Source organism: Chelonoidis abingdonii, chromosome 10, assembly GCF_003597395.2.
Source record: "Chelonoidis abingdonii isolate Lonesome George chromosome 10, CheloAbing_2.0, whole genome shotgun sequence".
NCBI classification, from domain to species: Eukaryota; Metazoa; Chordata; order Testudines; family Testudinidae; genus Chelonoidis; species Chelonoidis abingdonii.
Genome location: NC_133778.1, coordinates 22,771,681 through 22,796,653, shown reverse-complemented (window position 1 = coordinate 22,796,653; position 24,973 = coordinate 22,771,681). Strand labels below are relative to the sequence as shown.

At 39.5% G+C, this 24,973-nt stretch overlaps 1 protein-coding gene across 1 annotated transcript in view; it reads left to right on the top strand.

Moving 5' to 3' along the window:
* PLCL1 (phospholipase C like 1 (inactive)) overlaps positions 1-24,669 on the top strand; it is a 346,699-nt gene extending 322,030 nt beyond the window's left edge. Inside the window, exon 6 of the mRNA XM_075070037.1 lies at positions 24,411-24,669. Coding sequence (XP_074926138.1) covers positions 24,411-24,593 — 183 coding nt within the window. The 3' untranslated portion in view covers positions 24,594-24,669. The remainder of the gene's footprint in view (positions 1-24,410) is intronic.
* The last annotated feature ends 304 nt before the right edge of the window (positions 24,670-24,973 follow it).

Genomic DNA, 24,973 nt, shown 5'->3' with positions numbered 1-24,973 from the left:
TATTTTTAGCTTAGTACAAGAACGCTCCTGCAGGATTCTGTTTACTTAAAAGGCATTTTTCTCCATGGATTTGGCGTCAATGTAGCTAGGTATAGAAAGTTCTCAAGTTACTTTAACAATATATTTCAGGGTAAAGTGATTATAGTCCCAGTCTCTTTAAGGTACTAGTTAATCAGCGGGAATATCCTGTATCTCCTGGCTGCCAGCCATTCTACAGGAAAGTTGCTCCAGGAAAGATGTAGTTAGAGTTCTCAAACAAGCAGGATAGTGTCAATCTAGGTATCCTTTTAATGTGAGATCTTAAAGCCAAGTGGTGTTTTATACAACGTCTCCATTTTTTTAGCCATGGACATTTTCAAGACATGAATTAGATTTGGAGTAAATTAAATTTTCAAATATATTTAAAATATGTATGAAGAACTTCATCTGATTTTATATCTGCATGTACAGAGTGTTGAAAAGAGGAACAATTTATGTTTGCTCAGCAGGCAGCAGCTGCACACATTCAAATCTGTTGCAACATAATGATATTTTAATATTTCAAAAGGATATCTTATGTCATATACTAATGTGGCTGAGGCATGAGGTCACAAAAATAAGGCATAGTTTGAGAAAAAGGGGAGACTTTATCCCTCATTAATCAGTCATTCACATATTTGTCTGAAACTGGAGCACATTTCAGTGATTAGCTGGAAGTGATTTTGCATACACAGGAGTTCAGATAGAAAATGCAGCTCTCAAACAATAGGCCAAATTCAGCCCTCAGGTAACTGGGTGCATTTCCACTGACATTCAGTGGAATAATAGTGGTTATTATAAACATTATTCACTTACATGGATCTGACACATGCTCAGAAGGATTTTAGATCATTAAAACAGATAATGGGTTTTATTTATTCATGCAAAATGTCACTGGTTCTCAGCTGGGGGTCCGCAGCCTATTGGGGATCTGTGAACAGTTTCAGGGGGTCCACCAAATAAGGCCAATGTTAGACTGGCTGGGGCCCAGGGCAGAAAGCTGAAGCCTTACCCTGAACCTGCAGTGGGGCTGAAGTCAGAGCCTGATCCCCACCATTCAGGGCTGAAGCCTGAGCCTGAGCTCTGAAGGCAGCGCAGTCACGGAGCTTTCTGCAGCCAGGGAAAGTACTCAGAGGTGGGTCTGATCTACCCTAGAGAGTAGCCATGCAATGAAAGAGGAAGGCCTGTTCTTTCCCAGCTCTTCTGGGACTAGCAGCTGGAGCCCAGTACATAGTCAGAGCTAGATTTCATGGGGGAGATCTGATTTCACGGTCCATGAAACTTTTTTCACGGCTATGACTTTGGTATGGCTCTAACCATAAGTATCACTTCAGACACCAAATCACCTTGAGTTTGGGGCATGGTGGAGGGAGGGTGCATAACTCAACCTGTCTGGACCCAAATGCAGGACAAGAAGACCCTTGCACTGTTGCAAAAAAAGGAAACATGATTCTGGGATGCATTAACAGGTGTGTTGTAGACAAGACATGAGAAGTCATTCTTCCGCTCTACTCTGCATTGGTTAGGCCTCAACTGGAGTATTGTGTCCCAGTTCTGGGCCCCCCTGTACTGCGTCTCGCTAAAAATGTGAGAAATGAGAGGGTCCACGAGAAAGCAGCCAATGAATAAAGTGTTCTTGAGAACATGACCTATAAGGAAGGCTGAAAAGAATTGTGTTGTTTAGTTTGGAAAAGCGAAGACTGAGAGGGAATGATAGCGATTTTCAAGTATCTAAAGGGTGCATGAGGAGGAGGGAGAAACTTGTTCACTCTTCACCTCTAAGTGATAGAACAAGAAGCAATGGGCTTAAACTGCAGCAAGGGAGATTTAGGTTGGACATTAGGAAAAAGTTCCTCAGTGTCAGGGTAGTTAAACACTGGAATAAATTGCCTCGGGAGGTTGTGGAATCTCCATCTCTGGAGATATTTAAGAGTAGGTTAGATAAATGTCTATCAGGGATGGTCTAGACAGTATTTGGTCATGCCATGAGGGCAGGGGACTGGACTTGATGACCTCTCGAGGTCCCTTCCAGTTCTAGAGTCTATGAGTCTATGAGACCCCAAATGAGTGAGCGACAGAAATGTATGCAGAAAATTTAAATACTGTGGGACTCTGTAACAGGGCAACCACCTCCTGGGCTCCCCCTGCTGGCCAGGGGATGCCCTGCAGCACTCTGCCTGAGTTTTCCCCTGATTTAACCCAAGGACTTAATGCAAATTCTCCTCTCTCAATAACACCCTGTCCTAAGGCTGATTTGTTATTAAAACCTGGTCCAAATGCTTCCTAACAAAAGTCCCCAAATAAATCCATTTATAACCCCCAGTGCAGATAGTCATTAAGATTTCCTGACAGCTTGTCCCTCAGTGCCCACACACCCCACACTGGCACCTTCGGCCATTCCTGGACTCTGTCAGTCCTCTTCTGTCCCTCAGGCCCTGGACAGCTATCCCAGGCCTTCCAGCTGGAGTGCAACTTTGCTCTTTCCCATTAGATCCCTCCACCCTCAGCTTCTCTGCTGGGAGCATCCTTGCCAGGGGAGCGGCTCTTGCTGCCCCCAGCCCTCTCATGGTTCCTCTGGGTCCAACTCTCGCCCTGGAGATGTCAGCTGGTAAGTTCCTCAGTTGCTTTCCTGCTTTCAGCCCTCTCCTAGGAACTACATACAGTCTCCAGCAGCTCTCATCTTCCACTTCTCTTTACATCCCAGGCAACCCTGGCTCACTGATTCTCTCTTCTCTTAGGGCGCCAGTGTCCTCTTTTAAGGTGCCCTCAGTTGCCGAAATGGGAGTGTACTGATAAGGACAGGTGCTCTGGCCTTTTAAAGGGCCAGTTTCACCCTGTGACAGATTTCTTCCTTTAGTGTAAATGACAATTTTTTTAGCCTCAGTTCCATGATTCTGGTTTTTTATGTAAATAATTTTCAAAAACCTATGTGAAGGGCCACCAAATGTGTGTGGAACGTTGGTAATTGTGGGACTAAAAAGGGAGACGTTTGAGAACTAGAAGCCAATAAACAGAGGGTGGCATATTGTGAAATGCCATTCAGTGAAGTGAAAAACCTTCTCTAAGTCTGGCTTTCTTTGACTGAGCTAAGCCAGAGCTGTTTAGAAGTCTAATGATGTGCCTTTCGTTTTGGGTGCTAAGCCACATTACAAAAGACTATAGATCTGATATTACAATATATATTGGCCAGGTATGTAGTAATGTAGCATATATGATAACAGTCATGAATAGATTGAGAAATGGGGAACAGATATACTGCTATGGTATTTTCTGTTTCACAAGTACCTGGTAAAATTAACTAGACTGCTACATTCAGTATAAAACTACTTTGCAAAAAACCTCTTCCCATGAGACCATCTTTAGAATTGAGGTGTTGAGCAGGTCAGATTATTGTGGTGTTGATCTGTTGTAAGTAGAGACCAATTTTAGTATCAGATCACAAATGAGCTGTCGAGATTTTTAAACAGCACCAGCCTGCTTCAACAGAAGTCTAATTGTATAGCTTTAAAAACCAGGAAAACACATAGGAGTTAACAAATCATTGGCAAAACTATTCTATCCATTTTAAAAGTTAACATCAAAATATTCATTAAATGCTAGTGGTCATTATGGGACAGCAGCTCCTGTTTTGGCCATTCTGGTGCATATTTGGATGGAAGAACCCCAAGAAAAAACAGGGTGCTGCACAAAGTGATGTAAGATTCAGTGGGCAGAACTGTGAGTTTGTAGTGAACCACTGTCTCAGCATGATGCTGCAGGATTGTCTGAGATGCTCTGGTTTTGGATGAAAAGAATAACTGAACTTCTGAGAACCCATGACCAGTAAAACCCCAATGGAATGCTTTACGAGAGTAGCTCAGGTGCCCTGGCTAAATTCCTACTGGTTAATTACAGTTTGCCTATCTAAAAATCCCCCCAAGTTTTGTAACCCCAGCCCTGGGCATGGCTGCAGTCTTCTCCCTTTTCTTCTCAGGGTTATGAGTTCTGCATTGACCTATCATGGCTCCTGGTGCCTCCACCCAAGGAAAACTGTCCTAGTGCAGAGACCAGAAAGGGCTTGTCCCTTGGGAAAATATTTAACATGTATTACATACAGCGGAGTGTCAGAGCACATAGAAATAAAATATCTGTCACAATTCCTAGGATAATGAAACAGTAACGGGGGCTTTATTAGGCATGAGGAACTCAGGAGAGGGGACAAAGAAAAAGGGGATTAGGATAATAAAAGACCAAAACAACAATACATAAACTTTACCCCTTGGAAATGTACAGCCAGTATAATCCACCTTGTGCTCCCCCCCAGCAGCTGCCTAGGCAAATAGTGAGTTTAGGATCAGTCTTTGATGGGTGGTGCAGCACTGAAGACATTGGCTGGTTTAAAACAAAATAAACAAATGGATATTCTTACAAAATAGCCATGCCAGGAAGAGATTCTCCAAACCTTTTTATATCCTGGTTGAAGCTAATAAGATCTCCCTGCTGACATGAGTCTGCAACAGCTACTCTGTAATTTTTTGCCGGATTCCCATAGCAGAGCTCAGGGTACTGGAACCCTGTAACATACCTTCTCTTTTTTCCTCAAACAGACACCCAAAGTGTGCCCTCCTGTTTCCCTCTTCTGTGTATTATATTCACCACCCACAATCCATCATTCCATGTTGCTCCCCTGATTTCCTTGCTGCTTCTCCATGATATTTCCTCTATATGCCCAATAGACAATCCCTCAGTTCTAAGTTGTAGCTACAGAGAGAGAGAGAGGCTTTGTGGTTAAGGCAGCAGGCTAGGACTCAGGGGTGGTCTTGCTGCTGGCTCTGTTCCAGGTAGTCCTATATTTGTTGCACAGTCTTTTCCAGGGTGACAATGGGTGCTGATGAACCCAGCTCATTCTCCAGTGCTGTGTTGACTCTGCAGCAATAACATGTCTATGGGCTTGTCTATATTACCCGATCAATCCAGTGGGGGTTGATTTATTGCAGCTAGTCTAGACATGATAAATTGACCACTGAGCACTCTCCTGTCGACTTCTGTACACCACCGGAGCGAGAAGTGTAGGCGGAGTCGACGGGGGAGTGTCAGCCGTCGACTTACTGCAGTGAAGACACCATGGTAAGTAGATCTAAGTACGTCGACTTCATCTACGTTATTCACGTAGCTGAAGTTGCGTAACTTAGATAGATCCCCCCCGCGACCCCCCAGTGTAGACCAGGCCTAAAAAGTACTAAGAGTTTATCTGAAAAGTCAGCAGAAATGTTCTCAGTACTAGAGGAAGCAGAGCTATTGAGTAAAAAGGTGCATTTTTGTCAGAGCAGAACTGCCCTTGAAAATTGATAGGGGTAGGAAGAGAAAATGAGAGAATGGAATAATTTATAGATGGTTCCCTTATAGAAGAGAATTTCCTGAGTATAAAAACTAGGTCATTATCATTTTTCTATCTTTATTATGGAAGAGGTTGTGAATATACTAACTGTATGTGTCAGAAGAACGTCAGCTGCTTCTGTCACAGCTCTCTCTCTCTTAAAATAGTGACATTTCATCTGGGACATTGACATCAAAGACTCTTGTGCACCTGCAGTGTGTTAATTAAAGGAAACTTGGACGTGTGGGAGTCGGGAATTTTATTTGTACCGATTTGGCAGCTACTTTGACATCCAGATGAGTTTAAAGGGTTGTATGGACAGTATAAGATTCAGCAAAATTTTGCTTTTATCTGTCAATAGATGTATTGATATATAGAAAAGGGAAAAGAGCAACCTCCTGTATGGATTCTTCAAGATTTCACCTCAAACCTAACTGAGCTAAAATCCTGGCCCTAATGCATAGCCTAAGCAATGTTTTACATTGTTTTTGAGAGGAAGGAATCATCAGCTTTGACTTCCCTCCGAGTCTGTGGATTGGCAGAAGCATTGTACCACAGCCCCTACTCTAGCCTAAGATCTGGAAGATCCTTGATGCTGTTTGCACTTTCTCTGCCATGTGGGTGAGAATGGCTGATAGATATGCATCAGCCCCAAAAGGCTGCTGTCCAGCACACAGGGAGATCCCATGAAGCCAGGCTCCATTAGCATGAAGTGTGGGTGTGCTTCTGATACTCAACAGACCTCTACCAGCCTCTGTTGCAAGAGAGCCATTGTGTCCATAAAGAGCCGGATTTATCCCAAAGTGTGCCATGAAAATGTGGGTTTAGATTGTTGTAATTAGTTTTTTTTTCATGTTTAAACTACATAAAAATAGAATGATAGTTCTTGCCCTCCAGCAAGGCAAAGATCCTTTTCGTTTCTCTAGGACAGACTTATCATGCAGCATTATCTTTATAGTTTATCTATTCAGGAATTGATTATTGGTTATAAAATTCCTGTTGTCCTTTTATACAACAGTTGTTAAATAGCTAAAGAGCTTAACAGTGTAGAATTAATATTCTAGGTCCTCCAGTTTTGGGTATGACTGAGTGGTGTCTGATGTGTGAGATTCAGGTGGGAGCAAAGGTGGCTTCTCTGAATCTGGGGCTAGCCAATTCCAGTTCACCTCCCAGCACAAGATAGGGCCACCTTTGGGGTTCTCTAAGGTATACAGGTACAGTATAGTATGTTATACTGGCAAACCTTCCTGGTGTAGGCACAGTTTATACCAGCAAAAAAACACTTTTATGGGAGTGAGGGAGTGAGATTTTCTTTGTTTTACATTGTCTACACTAGGGCTTTTGCCAGTATAAAACATCATATAATAATCACACCCCAAATGACATTACCATACAAGCATATGTTTTAAATTATGCTTGCAGGGGATTGCTGGAGTACAGCAATGCCCTGATCAGACGCTTTCCTCTTGGAAATGATTCATGTGCTCGGTGCAACCCCAGGTTCAGGTATCCAAATGAAGCACCTTTCACCACACTGTTGAACTGCCCTCTCCTTTTTGGTTCATGCTGCTGAAACATTCAAGAGGTCTTGGTGTACTACAGTACTCCCACGGACTTCACTGGGGTGTTAGTTACACATCGGTATCCTGTGCATTTATTTAACTTACAAAAACTCTCTCTTGTAAAATCTAATTGGTTCCAGAAACTTCATATTAAGCTGTTACCAGTCTGAAACTGTTGGCTGAGGTCTTCAGTGGTGTCTGAATGGAAGCTCTGCTGCCTATCAGAAAGTTTGTTCTCTTAAAAATTATCTTTATTGCACATTTTCTGCTGATTACAACCACTCCTCCCATTGTCAGCACATAATCATAAGACTGGAAGGGACCTTGAGGGGTCATCTAGTCCCCTGCACTCATGGCAGGACTAAGTATTATCTAGAGCATCCCTGACAGGTGTTTGTCTAACCTGCTCTTAAAAACCTCCTATGATGGAGATTCCGCAACCTACCTGTACAGTTTAATGTACAGTTGAACAGCTCTTATAAATTATGTAAGGCTAAGTACCCCTTCTTTGTTATGCAAGTACTCTGTCAATGCCTACAAAATCAAGTGCTCCCTGAGGGTAGAAAACAAGTGTTCACTAATTGGATTCAGTTCCATGAAGGAACAAGCCCTGCAGATCAACAAAATGACAGAAACAGAAGTTAGCTAAATGGAAAGCTCACAAGTTTCTCACCTCAGAGATGTAGTGCTGAAAAAACCCTGCTGGTTGCCTAAAATAAATAGTGTTCGATATCTCATTGCATGAGAGTCTCTAGTAAACTCCAACCCTGTTTCCACAGCATCACATGCAGCTGCAGTTAAAAATGAATAGGACTAATGTGACTAGTATCTAACCAACCTGGGATTTATAACATGCTCATCGTCCATTTATCTAAGTGGTTCCACATTGAAATGTAGAGGTTAGTGCCTAAAATTCATGACAAGCTATCCAGGTAGTTGTCTGTTTAGTTTGTATTTTCTGAAAGTATTACAGTTCTATTTCACTGACACTAAGAATCCTTTTTTTAATTTTGTACTTATTATTCGTATTCCAGAATCACCTACAGGTTCCCAGGGAGACTAGGTGTTATACAAACACATCATAATAGACAGTTCCTGTCTTGAAGACAGACAAGAGCAGGGGTATTATCGTCCCCATTTTATCATCTCCAGCTAAGGCACAAAGGGCCAAAACTCACTGACATTAATAGAAATGTAAGTGACTTGGCCAAGGTCACACAGGAAGTCTGTGGTAGAGCTGGGAATTAAATCCAGATCTCCTGAGTCCCAGCCCACTGCTTTAACCAAAGACACCTCTCTCTCTCTCTGTCTGTTTCTGGAAATCAGTGCATGCCAAATCACTATCAGTAGGGAGTTGAATAGAGACATTTCCAGCAGAATTTGAGGGTGTTTTTTCACATTTCAGCATGAACATGGATTGATGAATTCTGAACTTTTCACTCAAAAAGGGGCTGAATCCGAGAAAAACTGAATTTTTGACAGTTTCCTATTGGAGGGTGGGGGGGAAATCTGTTTCACTGAATTTTGTCAGAGTGAAAAACTGAAGAGCAGGACAATACACAAAATGGCAAAAGTTGCAAAAAATTATCTCCAGTTTTATAGAGATGGTTGGTATAACTGCTATGAAAGAACAGACAAACTTCTAGGCTACAAAGGAGATGTCAAGAAATAGAGAAAAGGCCTAATGCCTCACAATGCGCACCCGTTTCATAGCTTATTTCTATACTACTCTGAGCATAAGTATTAGGATACCTGAGTTTACATCCAAGAGTCAGTGATTTGCTTGGACCTTGGCCATTTCACTTTACCTCTCCTGGCTCCTGTCTGTAAAGTGGGGTAACAGTGCTCACCAACATTTGTAAAGTGTTTTGAGATCTGTGGATGAAAAAGTGATGTTTAACTGATTGGTAATATTTATATATTTAAAATAGTAATGAGTGACCAACCATTGTACCTCTATACTAAAAGCTTGCTCATGCCATATGTGACTGGCAGCATCATGGATTCCCCAGGTAAGATTTAGGAAGAGAACTAGTTTGCTATGTGAAAGAGAGATCCACATATCGCTTTAAAAAAGCTCTGAAAGTTCTGCAACAAGCAAGGTTTTATTTTACATTTGCTGTCCCTGAGCCACCCATTACATTGGCAGCTCCTTAAGCCCTAAAGATGGGAGGTGTTCAGGAAAATTTGTACAGGAGTTGTCAAAGTAGCTAACTGGATCAAAAGATTTCAGTTCTCTGTTTGAAGTATGCTTTACCGTAAAAACAATTAAGCAGTGGCAGGAAACTCCACTTGTATCCTTGACAACTACTGTTTTCCTTAAACTAGGTCAAGTGAAATAAGGTACATGAAAGTGAATATACATGAGCTCCGGGCTCTGTCTTTTCCTAATGGGTCATTTTTCAGGATGAGTATTTTGACAGAAAAGAAGTCTATACAAATATACACTGTCTATTGACCTGGGAGCATCCATTTATTTTTAGACCACAAAAAAAAAAGTGATATTGCTTACGTCAGATATGCTGTGTGGGAAAGAGTCAAGTGAGAGCAGAACTAAAAGGCACAAGCAGTGAGGATCATAAAAATGGATGAAACAAGGCTGTTCAGTAGTCTGTTCTCTTCTTGAATTTTCAATTATATATACCCAAAGTGGGTAGAAGTCCCACTTTGACAGGCAGAACTGATGTGATTCGCTCCAAATTAACAGAACAGAGGAAAACTGTGTTTAACTGCCCTGAATGTTCTCACTTTACATTGTCTTGTGTACTATATTTTGAACATGTGATATGGTGTTGTGCATGATACTGTATTGTACTAGCAAAGGAGAAAGACACAAACTCCTTACAGAATCAGAAAAATACGTGCACTCCCACAGACAGCTGCAGTTTCCTTTTTGAGGACTTTGAAGTATTTATAGTCAGAGATCCAATTCATACCTTAGTTAAAGTGGTACAAATCCAGAAGGACAACACTAACCTCAAAAAGAAGTAGATAACGAAGTCTTCCTATTTTCTTTCTTGTTACAGAAATGTCTAAATGGGGGAAGAGAGGGAGGAGGAGGGGGCAGGGGAAGATCCTTTTAAATCTGCCATTTGTTTGTCTAAAGAAAAGTGTTTCACATGCATGACATTGTATACTTTTAGTCCATACTAGGTCACATAATTCCATTCCTTATTAAAGACATTGATCAAAATTCAGACCTGGTACGACACCATTGAGCTCAGGAGTTCACTTATGTCAGCCCTGGATTTGGACTTTTAATGAGAGGTGGAAAGAACATAAGCTCTCCCATGCCCACAAATATTGTTAAGGGTTATTACCAAAGCCCTGTATATTCTGAGGGAAGATTGAACTGAATTCTGCTGCAAAGCCCCCATTTTTTCATGGTACTCTGTTGTGACAGTTTGGAAATTTGACTGAGTTTATATTAAGGTTTTATTGAAATCAATAGGAAACGAGTAATGCAATCAATAAATGAACTCCTTGGGTAGCGTTTATTTTTGTTTTATATTCAGTTAGTTACTTTGTCCCATATTTTCAGTTTTCATTGTGAATTCTCATCTTCTGTCATGCCTACTTCCGACCCTCCTCATTTTTCTTCTTACCTCACTGTTTCCTTTCAGTTTCTCCCTCCCTAATGGTCAACAAGCCTCTTCTATTTATAATCTGACCTCTGGGGAAGGACAGTGATCAGAGAAAAGTGCTCAATTCTGTTCCCATTGAGGTCATTGGCAAAACTCTCATTGAAGTCAGTGAGAACAGGATTTGACCTGAGGGAAGGAAATGATGCAAAGGCATTTATTCAAACGTCTTTTAAAAACAGTTGCCCTTCCAGCAGTTTGACGGCTTTACTTTCTTTTCCCCTTCTCCTTCATGTAAATTTTGGAGTTTTCTGTTTCAGCTGAAGGGAATACGAAGCTGAGGTCACACTTTTCTTGCTAGAAACAGTTTGAAAATTGAGCAGGGGAGCAGTTAAATCAGAGGGATTATAGTGCCAAAGTAGGGAGATTTGAAAACTCTTTGCAGTGTAAATAGTAGTTCTGCAAACTTTTGCACTCTAATTAGTTGGTGATGGCTGTCAGCCAATCAGAGTACAAGGATTTGCAGACTGTATGGTTATTCTGCAATAACTCTGCAGTAATTATGCAAACCAGACACCCCGACCTAGTCAGAGTATAGGGAACTGTACCTGTGAACAAGCACTGTATGAGTATGCTCCATTACTCTGGCTGAAATAATAAGGTTTTTCACTTAATACTAAAGTGTAAGCACAGCTACACATATATATTTTAACCATTGCTCTAAGTTGGAATTAAGTCTTTATTTGCATGACTGTAACTTTGCATAGTCTATTCCATACAGCTAACATTCAGTAAGAACATCCATAATTTTGTGCAATTAAAGTTAGACTGATCCGCTTACCGGTTATAAACTCCACTATGTGTTTTCCCTAGCGAGTGTTCCCATCCCATATTAGGGATGTATCCAGGCATATTATGGAGACTAAATAGGCATCTGTTGCAGTGTGGCAAAATTCCAATTGACCTCAACTGGTGTAGAATCAGGTCGTAGATCTGAATAATACATCATCATTAAGAATCTGATCCTGTTGCCATTAAATCAATAGGAATTTAGTCATTGACTTTAGTGGGAGCAAAATACTGCCCAAATAACACACACATGTGAGTTAGAGTCCTGAGCTGATTAAGGTAACAATGTGGTGTGCAGTCTGACTTGTTATAAACAAAGAACCAAAGAGTTCAGTCTAGGGACCTTTAAAGACTCCTAAGTCACCTATTTTTTTCAGGATTTTTTTTTACCTACAATACTATCAAGTGTATATTCGTCTTCTCCTGCCTCAGGACTTTTGCTCAAAGAGGCAGAGTGCAAGTATATTGAAAATTATACCCCTTCTGCCTGATTTTCCTCTCACTTACTATGGTTTTACCTTGTTATAACCCCATTAACTTGAATGGAGTTATTCCTGATTTCCACTGGGGTAGGTGAGAGAATCAGTCCTCATGACTTCATATGGGCTGAACACACCTCCAGCCACATAGTTTTAAGTTATACTGCACAGCAGTGTATTAATAATAAACAGTCCCTCCGTTTCTGCAGTGATCTGAGGTTTCTTTGGTATCAGTTGGGGCACTGATGGTTTCCAGCCACACCTTCTCTATTTCAAACTTTTCACCACAGGACAGCCAGACTTCCAGCTTGGAAGGGCTAACAGAGATAGCCCAAAAATACCTTTGTGTTTGCAAACTGCCCACTACTGTAGGCCTAATGCCTATCTCTCTCTCTCTCTCTCTCTCTCAAACACTTCCCCCCTCCTCCCACAGCATATTGAAAACATCAAATTAATGCTGTTGTTTCAGAAAGTTCTTGCTCTAGCACTTACAGATGGTAGATGTTCAAGTTCATTGCTCTTGACAGTCTGATGGTCTGATGAGGTAGTTTAATTTAAACACCCAGATGAAAGAGAAACGAGATTTTTTTTTTTAAAAGCCAACGCTGCTTGTACCAAAAAAAAAAGCTGCGTGAGAGAGAGTGAGCTTAGGAGCCGTGTAGTGCCATTGATTTATAAGAACTCCCCACCGATTTCTGTAGAGTTCTACTTTAAAATCAATGGTGCACTACTACAGCATGAGATTTGTCATTTATTTTTACCTTTTTACCTTTTAGTCATTCAGGAAAACACTTTGCATTAATTAAAGAGGTTTAAATCAGGTATCTACAGTTCTGTGTTTTGTTTTCTCCTGGGAAATGACAATCAGTTTGGCTTCTTTTTCTCAACTCCTCCTCTGTCCAACTATGCTTGAACATAAACACTCTTAGTGTTAGGGGAGGCAAATAATGAATTACGGAACCAAGTGTCTTTATTTAAAAACAATAACAACAAAGCAATTAACAAAAAACTACAACAGAAAACCAGCATGAACACAAATGTTTATGCAGCCACCATCTCTTTTTGACTGGGGAATGAAAGGAGTCCCCCAAGACTGTTGTTCTCAGGTACCTTAAGACGCCACTCCTAGGTGGCGTGCCTGCAAACAAATGAGAAAAGGTGAAAAAGGAAAACAAAAGACTCCTACGGCTGTTGATTAATCACAGTTATCTTACGTGATTAACTCAAAAAATTTAATCTCAATTAAAAAAATTAATCCCAATTAATCTCAGTTTCAATCACGATTAAACAATAGAATACCCATTGAAATTTATTAAATATTTTTGATGTTTTTCTACATTTTCAGATATATTGATTTTTTACAACCCAGAATACAAAGTGTACACTGCTCACTTGATAATATTATTTTATTAAAAATATTTGCACTGTAAAAATGATAAAAGAAATAGTATTTTTCAATTCACCTTGCACAAATTCTGTAGTGCAATCTCTCTGTCGTGAAAGTGCAGTTTACAAATATAGATTTTTTTGTTACATAGCTGCACTCAAAAACAAAATAATGTAAAACTTTAGAACCTACAAGACCACACATTCCTACTTCTTGTTCAGCCAATCACTAAGAAGAACAAGTTTTTTTACGTTTATGGGAGATAAAGCTGCCTGCTTCTTGTTTACAATGTCACCAGAAAGTGAGAACAGGCATTCACATAGGACATTTGTAGCCGGCATTGCAAGGTATTTACGTGCCAGATATGCTAAACATTCGTATATCCTGTCATGCTTTGGCCGCCATTCCAGAGGACTTGCTTCCATATTGATGACGCTTGTTTAAAAAATAATGTGTTAATTACATTTGTGACTGAACTTCTTGAGGGAGAATTGCATGTCTCCTGCTCTGTTTTACCTGCATTCTGCCTTATATTTCATGTGATAGCAGTCTTGAATGATGACTTAGCCCATGTTTGTTTTAAGAACACTTTTTTGTGGCAGATTTGGCAAAACGCAAAGAGGTATCAATGTGAGATTTCTAAAATAGCTACAGCACTTGACCCAAGGTTTAACAACCTGAAGTGCCTTCCAAAGTCTGAGAGGGACGAGGTGTGCAGCATGCTTGCAGAAGTCTTAAAAGAGCAACACTCTGATGCAGAAACTACAGAACCCAAACCACCAAAAAAGAAAATCAACCTTCTGCTGGTGGCATCTAACTCATGGTGATGAAAATGAACATGCCTCGATCCACACTGCTTTGGATTGTTATCAAGCAGAACCCATCATCACCATGGACAGGCATGTCCTCTGGAATGGCAGTTGAAGCATCAAGGGACGTTAAATCTTTAATGCATCTGGCATGTGAATATCTTATGATGCTGGCTACAAAAGTGCCATGCAAACACCTGTTCTCACTTTCAGGTGACATTGTAAACAAGAAGCAGGCAGCATTATCTCCTGCAAATGTAAACAAACTTGTTTGTCTCAGTGATTGGCTGAACAAGAAATAGGATTGAGTGGACCTGTAGGCTCTAAAGTTTTACATCGTTTTATTTTTGAAAGCAGTTAGTTTTTTGTACATAATTCTACATTTGTAAGTTCAACTTTTATGATAAAGAGATTGCACTACAGTACTTGTATGAGGTGAATTGAAAAATACTATTTCTTTTGTTTTTAAATGCAAATATTTGTAATAAAAAATAAATATGAAGTGAATACTGTACACTTTGTATTCTGTGTTGTAAATGAAATCAATATATTTGAAAATGTAGACAACATCCAAAAATATTTAAATAAATGGTATTCTATTATTGTTCAACAGTGTGATTAATATCACGATTAATTTTTTAAATAATTTGATAGCCCTAAAAAAACCCCAACCTTAACTTGGTAGCCTGTTGTAAGGAGATGAGAAATTAATCTCTGGATGTTATCATTCTAAAAGCCCGCATCTTATCAAATCAGAGATCTCTTGCTATGCTTCCTTCAGATTCATCCCTGTCAAGGTACCTATAAGAAATCGGTCAACTTATGAAATCTAGATCAAGAGAGATTTGGGGGATGACGGATTTTATTTATTTCCATATGTAATTAAAATATATGCAAATATTCCAGTTTGTGTCTATAATCATCTTGTGTAACTGTGAATTTCTTATTAACTCACTTTCCAAATATGCCACTTCACTTCTGTAGTCTACACTTACTCATTAGCAATTTTTATATGTTAAAAAAACACCAAACCCACCTTTGCAGCCCCACTTGCTAATACATACTATGTTTTTAAAAACAAGCTATACTTTTCTGTTCTATTAATGTAAATACCCTGTACAGGTGTGATATGTGAATTCTTCCATGTTACAATCATACTTTTCATCTGCCATTCTTTTCTTGTATATCTTTTATGAAGACAGAACTGAAAACTATAGTTTTATTTTAAAAATGCACAGGAATAACATGCTACTTGCTTGCTATACCATTCAGCCCCCTTGTTATAACCTTGAACTCAAAAAACCTTTGTTCTGACCATACTTTTATAAGCTGACAGTAATCAAAACCCTCAGGGAAAACATATATTCCATGTATAGTTTCTTTCCTGCTTTTGGTTACAGAGATATAACACTTAATACAGTGGTAAGTGCCCTTCATTGGTTAGATTTTCTCTATGATAAACTTTACAGGTTCATTCTCCTGTGAGATTATACTACACATCATACGATTTACATAATTATCTCAGCCCTTCCATGCATGGGAATACCATTAGCTCACATTACTGTATGAATAGAATATCAGGGTTGGAAGGGACCTCAGGAGATCATCTAGTCCAACCCCCTTCTCAAAGCAGGACCAATCCCCAGACAGATTTTTGCCCGGGTCCCTAAATGGCTCCCGTGAACATTAAACTCACAATGCTGGGTTTAGCAAGCTAATGCTCAAACCACTGAGCTATTCCTATGGGGTGTCACAAACTGGAAAAGGTTGAAAGCCCCTGGCTTAGTGTATTTAGTTATTCCTGCCCTGGATGCAATATTAGCAAGGAGCAAATCATTATTTGCACAACATTAGACTGACCACGTTGATAATGCCATTCAATACCAGGAATTAGTGTTGGACAACACTTCTAATCACAGCAGCCATACAATACAATAGTGATAGTCCTCCAGCTGCAAATGGTGGAAATCAAATCTGTAACATCAGAATTTGTATTTTGTTGTTGAGAGGGGGAGGAGACATGACTTCCCTTGACAAAATCAGTAAAATACAGACACTAGATCTCTGATGGCTGTGATCAGTCGGAGAGAAAAAAACCCAACAGATCTCCCTCTTGTACATTAGTTTTTTTTCAAACACAACTACAAATGGGCCAGATGATGCATGGTTTTCCGTTATCACAATGCTGAAATGAGGAACTGTGAAGGAACTATGCACATGGTAATGTTTTAATCAGTTTGATCAACCCTGTACCCTTCAGTATCCTTACTGTTTGTTTATTTTATAAAACTCTAAAAGGTTAAGAAAGAAATAGACAAGCAGATGTGCATCTCACTTCCCAGTAATTCAGGAAAAAATATCAAACTCCTTCCAGTCATTAATATTGCTGAGTCTTATTTTTGCAAATATTTGAAAGAGCTTTCTTTGTGATACTGAATTACAGATCTATTGCGCTCAATTCCATACTGAACCTAATGTAACAAGTTAGTGCTGCTCAGTTTGGCATGCAAAATTGTACACAAGCCAGACTGGTGGTCCAGTCCTGCTCCCATTTTAGTCAGTGGCAAAACTCTCATTGAAATCAATGGTATAGGAGTAAGACCTAAATTACAAGTGCTACTGTTACATTCTGATATTAATGAGAAATCTCAGGTACTGCCTATACAATACCATGTGTTAGATTCTATGGTAATGAGAGTAGTCATAAAAATAAGCTTTGCCTTTTTATTTTTTGCAAGAACCTAGTTACTCTTACATAATATAAAATCAACAGCCAGGGAATGATCCTGCAACCCTTTTTCCTAGGAATAATCCAGGCACAACCTTTTTCTAGGCATCACATCTTTGTAAGACAAATATGTTCTTTCTGCCTAAAGATTTTTTTGTTGTGTTTTAACAAGTACAGCACAATCTGTATCACAGAGAATGAAGTAGATGTCTTAACAAAGAGTTTAAAATAATAATATAATATCTGCAGAAACCTAGGACTGCTCTACAGAAGTTCTAAATAAATTGTGCTCTGTTTTAAAACTGGAATTCTTTAAAATCAAATTCATACAAATACCTCCCCACAATTGACTTTGAAAAAAGCAGTTGAATAATATCAGCTTTTGATAGCAATTAAAAATAGTGGCCTAACCAGTCTGTTAAAAGGCTTTGCTGTTTAGGAGTACATTTTCAAAACAGTGTTTGGTGATTTAACTATGCACCTGTCCCATTAATAATTAAACACAGTTAAATCCCCAGCACAACACTTTGAAAATGGAACCCTTGCTGTAAATTCAGTGTCTGCACAGAATCTATAAATATCACAGATGCTTCTACAGGGCTTTTTGCTTTCAGCTCTCACTCACCATTAATTAGCTGTACCATTATTTTAACTGTTACTCGTTTTCTGTGTACATCTGTCAGTATAAATACATCTGACACAATACTTTATTGATGGCTTGTCTGTCATTCTTAGGTTTTTAACAGTGGACCTTCTTCAGCCAACCAGTCTTGGGTACTGTGATGGTGATTTTACTGTCTGATTAAACAGCAGTATGCAGGCAGTTTCCTCCTTATTGTGCAAAAGTCAAAGATACGGTATTAACATGCTGTGAGATGGGCTGTAAAGGAAATAACAAATCACTTACTGTTTGTTTACTCAGGCCCTTAAAAATTGATTATATTAAGCAGCTCTAATAAGTTGTCAAAGAATGTGTTCACCGGCAGATAAGTGAATGTCTGCTTTAACAATAAACAGACCGCAAAATGGCCCTAGCAGCCAACAACTTAGCCTGCTTAGTAACAGTGTCCGTTTTGGAAGGCATAGAGATTGCAAACTCAATATGCAGCTGTTGAAGATTTTCCATTTTAATGGTAATAAACAAATTCATCCTTAAGATCTCTTTGCTTTCAAATCTCAATGCACTTTTTAACAGGTTTAAGATATGGGCTGCAAAGACCAGGGACGGCTCCAGGCCCCAGCATGCCAAGCGTGTGCTTGGGGCGGCAAGCCGCAGGGGGCGCTCTGTCGGCGCTGTGAGGGCTGCAGGCAGGCTGCTTTCAGCGGCTTGCCTGCGGAGGGTCCGCTGGTCCTGCAGCTTCAGTGGACCCTCCACAGCCAAACCGCCGAAGGCAGCCTGCCTGCCGTGCTTGGGGTGGCAAAAACCCTAGAGCCGTCCCTGGCAAAGACTGTTTTACAGTCTGCTTATGTTACTGCAGAGAATTACTTGAATATTGACAGTAACGTTCTTTGTTGACAATACTGGGAGGGGAGAGGGGAGACTGCCTGTAATCAGTTTGTGAGGGTATGGCTACACTTGCAGCTGTACAGCGCTGGGAGTTACAGCTGTCTTCGTACAGCTGTGTAGGGAAAGCGCTGCAGTGTGGCCACACTGACAGCTACCAGCACTGCAGTGTGGCCACATTTGCAGCATTTGCAGCGCTGTTGGGAGTGGCTGAACAGGCATTCTGGGATACCTCCGAATACCTCTGGAGGCCAATTACAGCGCTTTTGGTGGCCACACTGCATCACCAGCGCTGCAATCGTTATACCTCAGGCAGAGCAGGAGTACAGCCAGCGCTGTAGCCAGGGAGATTCAGCGCTGTATGTGCCTTGCAAGTGTGGACGGTGAGTAAGTTCCAGTGCTCTAAACCCACCACCAGCGCTGCAACTCTCCAGTGTAGCCAAGACCTGAGTCTGAATGATCAGTAATAGTGGCTGCTCAAAGGATGGTAAGGCACCATTAAATAAATGTCAGAGGTTAATTTGTTTAACAGGATCTGAATTGAAGTGTTTATTAGAAATGGACCCAAACTGAAACCATTTATTTTATTGTCTTCCTCCCAACACACCTTCAAATTCTGGAGTTTGGATATAATGGACCTTGTATCTGATCCTCACTTGATTTAGTTTGACTTTACAAAAGGCCAAGGCTTCATAAAACTGAAATCCACAATTTTGCCCATCTCTAATTATTGCTAGTGTTTTTCACGTCTGGCTAATACACTACTTAAAGCCTTTTATAGAATGACATTGAAACTGAGTAATATTTAAAGCTATGTAAAATGATCTCTCTTCATTTTAAATAGTATTCGTCCATCAGAGTAAAGGCTCAAGCTATTAGTTTGCCATACTGCACTGTTTGTACAGTAGTATTAATTCATGTTACAATTCCATAGTTAGTTGTAGTTAGGCATATGAAACATTACATTTAATATTCTGTAACTTTTATTCTTGGAAGAAAAATTCAAGTCTTGATTAACCTTCCTACTAAAATGTTTGATTAATCACGTTTAGCTTTACTTAGTATCCTACCAAATGTTGAAGTTAACCTTTTCCCACTTATTATACTTATTTTCAGAGAAGCTGCTGATATCAATAACAGAAGGGAGACAGATAGATGCCAAAAATGGACAAATACAATTTCCCTTTGTCTGAGAGACAGAATGATTCCTTTGTTTGGGAGAGTAAAGAGGATTGTTCTATGCGCCGAGCTTACGCCAATGACTTTGATTTATAAAGGTCACTTTAGTTCAATTTATATTTTTAAAATTTACGCCAGATTCTTTCCAGGATTTAGTTTAAGGTGTTGACACAATTTTGCTGACATTTTTCATAAGTGGATTATGGTCACAATCAGTTTTTCAAACCAAACAGATGGCTTCTCAAACAGAGCATGCTCACAGAAATGTTTTGATGGTATCTTTAGAATTATGACAGCACTGTCACAAGGGATAAGTTTGTCATTAATTTTCTTGTGACAGATGATTCAAAATCATTTTTGCTTCCTCAGCTTGCTCAAATGAACCAGTTGTTTAAAAAAAAATCCAAGGAAACTCAGACATAGATCAGTCAGTGCACACATGAATGCAATATTTTGGTAGGTACATTTCTATTTCTAGAAGGAAAGTAAAATTAGATTCTCCCCAGAATCTCAACAACATTTTATGGTAATATATTTTAGCTCTTGGATCCAAAATAAATTTTGAAGCATCGCCAAGATAAACTTATAAACCATAATAAATTGTAATGGCCTGATTATTTAAATATTCAATAGACCAATGAACTATCACCTTTAGCATTAAAACATCAAATGTGAAATAGCTGGACTTCCTGGGGCCACAGATACAAATCTTGACAGGGTTCACTCAGCCTGCCATCCTTCCAAGACAGATAAATTAAATACCAAGTAGGATACCGTGAGTGGATTTTTCAGAGGAGACTCGAACGAAGGCCTGATTTACAGTGAGACGTGAGAAGGATTTCCATGCCCACCTTTTGCCCTGGAAAGAAAAGGAAGTCAAGTTCATGGGAAAGATGCCAGCGCAGGCCTCAGGGACATAACATGGGAAGGGGGCAGGAGACTGATACAGCCAGGGACACTGTTTAAAAGTGGGTTGGGCTGTTCAGGTCATAGCCACCTTGTTGGGCTGATAACTCCAGTCAGGATGAAAATTCCCTTTATCTTGAAATGGATGACGGAGCTTCCCACAATAGCCAGGAAAGTGAAGGATGATGGTCCACCTCTGGGCCAGCATTCCCAAGCTTATGAGTCTTTCATGGAAATAAGTCCTGAACCCACTGAAATCAATGGCAAAACTCCCATTGCCTTTGGTGGGTGAAAACTTACTGCATGGGAATTATTTAATTTAACAAAACTCTTCCTAGAGTTAAACAGTTAGCAGCTTGGGATCCCCTCCTTTTCTCAAAAAGTAGCCTCAGAGCATATGTTGTGTAAAAATGTAGCCTAAAGGTGATAAAAATCAAATCATTACATTAATTTTGGACTAAAGTTTTATAGCTTTTTGTATATACACATACACACACAATTATATTAGATACAAATCAAATCATAACCTTCAAGGCACTGCCTGGCTCTGTTTAAAATTGAGGTCTTCCTTATTGGCAGATTGTAATAGTCAAATACAAACATTGTAAAAAATGGTAAGGGTGCAACACTGATACATATTTAAAACGGTTACATCAGGAATTGTAGTCTTAGTACATAGCTGTGACATCAGGCAGACCGACCCCATTGTGGCTGAATCTGTAACAACAGATTACTGATAATGCCCAAGTATCAGCATTAGATGGGGCTGTATTGTAGGGGCATGGAAGATTATAGAGCCTAGATGTTTCATCCCATTCAAAACAAACGATTTCAAATTACATTCATGATATCAACCTTGGTATAATTATTAATGTAATGATTTCTTGGTACCAGTGGCATATCTCAGATGATGCTACTAGTCCATCTCTCTAGGTACTTACCAGGAAAGGGTCTAGTCACTGTGGTAACTTAGTGCTCTGTAAATAACAATGACTTTAGCCCCACAGCACTCAGTTTCACAGGTGGGGTAATGAGGCACAAACACATGAAGTGACTTACCCCCAACTCATGCAGAATGTCAGGGGCAGTGTCGTGGACTTAACCCTGACCTCGTGAATCCCAATCCTAGTGCCTTTAACCACAAGATCAACCTTCATCCTAAAAGCATAATCACACTTTTCTGAAATGTATGTGGTGCAGATTTTATTTACTGATTTCTTTAAACCTTTGCTGCTCACCAAATTGCAGTCTTCTAAGTATATCTATCTGCATATTCCCATAACAATCAGATTGAGCTTTCTCTCTCTTTATAGTTCAGTGCTTCATAAGGAATAGCACACAGCGACTCTTATTAAATCTGATTCTTAGCATCTATTTAGTAACTTACATTGTACAGCAGGACAAGTCCACGTCATCAGGAAATGAAGCAATCAGGCTCTCGTTCACTGGCCTAAGATGACATCTCCAACTGCCATTGTTTCCCAAACATTGTTTACCAGTGCTGAACCCTGCCAGCTACCATTGTTTCTTGCTTTTGTTTACTAGGGTCAAAACAATACAGTGTGCAAAGTAATGTGGGCTAAATCCTGCCTGTTTCAGTGCTGGAGAATGGGAGAAGCAGTGCAACGTTAGCTGTGTAGTGCTTCCTATTATTATGATGTATCACTCTCACGACAGCCTTTTATTTACCCATATCTATCTGGTGCCTTTAGAATACCACAAGGGGCTCTGGGGTCTTAACCCTTTGAAGATATGCAGGGCCCTTGCCCTGGGTTCCAGCCCATTACATATGATTTGTCCTGGCATAACTTCTGTTTAATCGTTTTAAAAAATTGTAACTAGTAAAATGGATTTACAAGAAAAGCAAGTGGAAATCTTTTAATTTTGGATCCAAATATAAACAGCTGCATGCAATGATGTCCCTAAAGCTGTACTTGGTTTGCTGTTGGCATTAAGAAGATCGACTCAAGCTCTTGACAACCCTTCATTTTAATATCCAGCAGAATCTCCTGCTTTTATTTATTTTGTCACACCAATCTGTCGTGCTTGTCACTTCATACAATTTAAAATATCAATATTCATTTCAGAACTTTTAAACATTAGCATATCAATGGAACTTCCATAGAACAGCCCCATGCCTTTTAGACAAAACTGTTGGAAGGAAGTAAGGATATTATAAGTGTTTGTGTGCCCTACCCAATGTAACTCTGACTGTGTTAAGTGCTCTTTTTTGATATCATAATTCTCCTTGTTCTCGAATTAAAAACAGCTGTCTAGTTGTAATGATGTATTTATAAATTCTCAGAGGGGGATAAGTATTTTCCAAATTTTGTGGGTATCCACATTCTGCATTTGTAGCAAGCAAACAATGACTAAAAAAATATAGACACACAGGTGTTCTTGCTGGTAGATGACTTTATTTTTAGTATTCATAGGAAGACAATTGTAAGTCTGCTATGCAGTCAAAAGGTGTCAGTCTGGTAGCATGATTGTTGTTTCTTAATAATGTGTCATATTTTTATTTAAAATCACAGTTGACATGGTCAGATGATCTTGTATAGACCAAAGAGTAAACTCATTTTATATTTTGGTAACTTCTCTAACTCTCATTTCTCAGTAACCTCTCTATGTTGTAGTGTAGGTAACGTACGCACATTTATTTTTATTTGAAATCTTCAGAAATGTTAATTCTTCTTTGTTGTGTCTGTGACAAAGAATGAGACGCACAATTTATTATATTTGAAGATCGGCATTTTCTCTGGTGTTTAAAAACTGGATTGAGATAACTTAGGGGACTTTACCTTTGAAATATTTTGAGATGGTATAAAAGATGCATCAAATCCATGTTAGTCTGCTGGAAGGTCACAGATGAAATGGGTTGAATGGATTCAGCATGGTGCATAGAAATGTTTGCACATCTCATAAACACACCTCTGTCAACGAGAGGCTTAGGACTGGATAGCCAGCCATGACTAAGGAATGTTAACAGGGCTATGTGAGAAGGCTTTCATTAGTACTAAAATTTCCCCCAATTTCCCCCACCTATACTATTTGGGATGATTAAATATTTTCATTTAATACCTAATGTTTCAAAGAGTGGCAGTAGCAGTGTGGGGGTGGTTTTGTAGAGTCACTATTCCAGCACGTAGATTTGGTGACGTATCTGAAGAAAACAATCTTCTATTAATTCTGTTAGGATTGTCACTGGCCTGGGTATAAACAGGCAGGCCCACTATAATGTATTGACTCCTCATCTGTTTGAAAGAACTCCTAGCCCGTTGTTATTAAATCAAGTTTATTTTTTCCTTAATATGGAGAAAGATCTTTCCACTGATGCTGCTGCCTTGAGATCAACTTAACAAACTGGTGCTGTGGTTTGATGGGGCCCTTGGGTTCTGCACTCCCAAAGGCTTCATCTTAATACACTGCCACTTTAGCCAGTTTGGAACATAGTCCACAGAACAATGAACTAGCTAGAAAAAAGCATAAATTACTATAATATCCCTCTGCTGACAATAAATATTTTTCATTGTTGTATGTGGTGTTGTAACCATGTTAGACCTATGATATTAGGGAGACAAGGTCACTGAGGGTAATATCTTTTATGGGACCATCCTGTTGCCAGACCTGAAGAAAGAGCTCTGTGTAAGCTCAAAAGCTTGTCTCTTTTATGAACAGAATGTAGATATTACCTCACCCCCCTTGTCTCTTAAATTAATCATTTATAAGACATTGGATCTGCAGGCCCAGCCCACCAAACTCACTGCTATGACTGCTTTTGCTGCCTTTTATGTTGGCTAAAGGTACGATGCATTTAAAAAGCTGTCAGATGATTTCACTCTCTTTTGTCTATGCTGAAATTAATGGTAGGCCCCACTGTGGAATTGAAACAGAGCTGGATGAATTTGAACCATGTTCCATCATAAAAAATAATTTTAACGAGGACTTGAGAACAGCAGCTCCACTTTAAGTTCTTATATATATATAATAATATATATAAGATCTATATTATTCATGCCTTTTTTAATCTGTGTATTTCTATATACTCTTAGGGGCAAGGAGATCTGTTGAAGAATGCCAAGAATGAAGCCATAGAGAATATGAAGCAGATCCAGCTGGCCTGCTTGTCATGTGGACTGAGCAAAACTGGAAGTGGAAACATGGATGCAAAATCAAAACGATGTCTCGAGGCAATAGAGGAGAAGGATACTGGGGATGAGAGCGGCAGGCTGTGAGAGAAGGCAGAGCTGTCATATATTTCAATAACTTTAAACTATTTTTTTAAAGCATTTAAAATTTCACACAGGAATGCCTTCTTGCAGGGTGTTAGAAGTATTAAATTCCTCACAATGTCAGTATTTTAATGCAGTTAATTTATCTAAGTTAAACTCTTTAGTAGTGAAATTTCTAATAAATCTGAGGAGTGGGTGGGGAGTGTGAGTGAGAGAGAGAACGTGTGTGTGGAATCCTAGAAAAGCCCGTTTAAGAGTTGCTTTATCCATTTACTAATTTATTCTTTTGTCATCTTTGAACAGACATGTTAATTCTGAAGATCAAAACAAACAGAATACTTATTGTATCAATTTTATGCTTCGTTTGACTTTCCTGCCTTTGT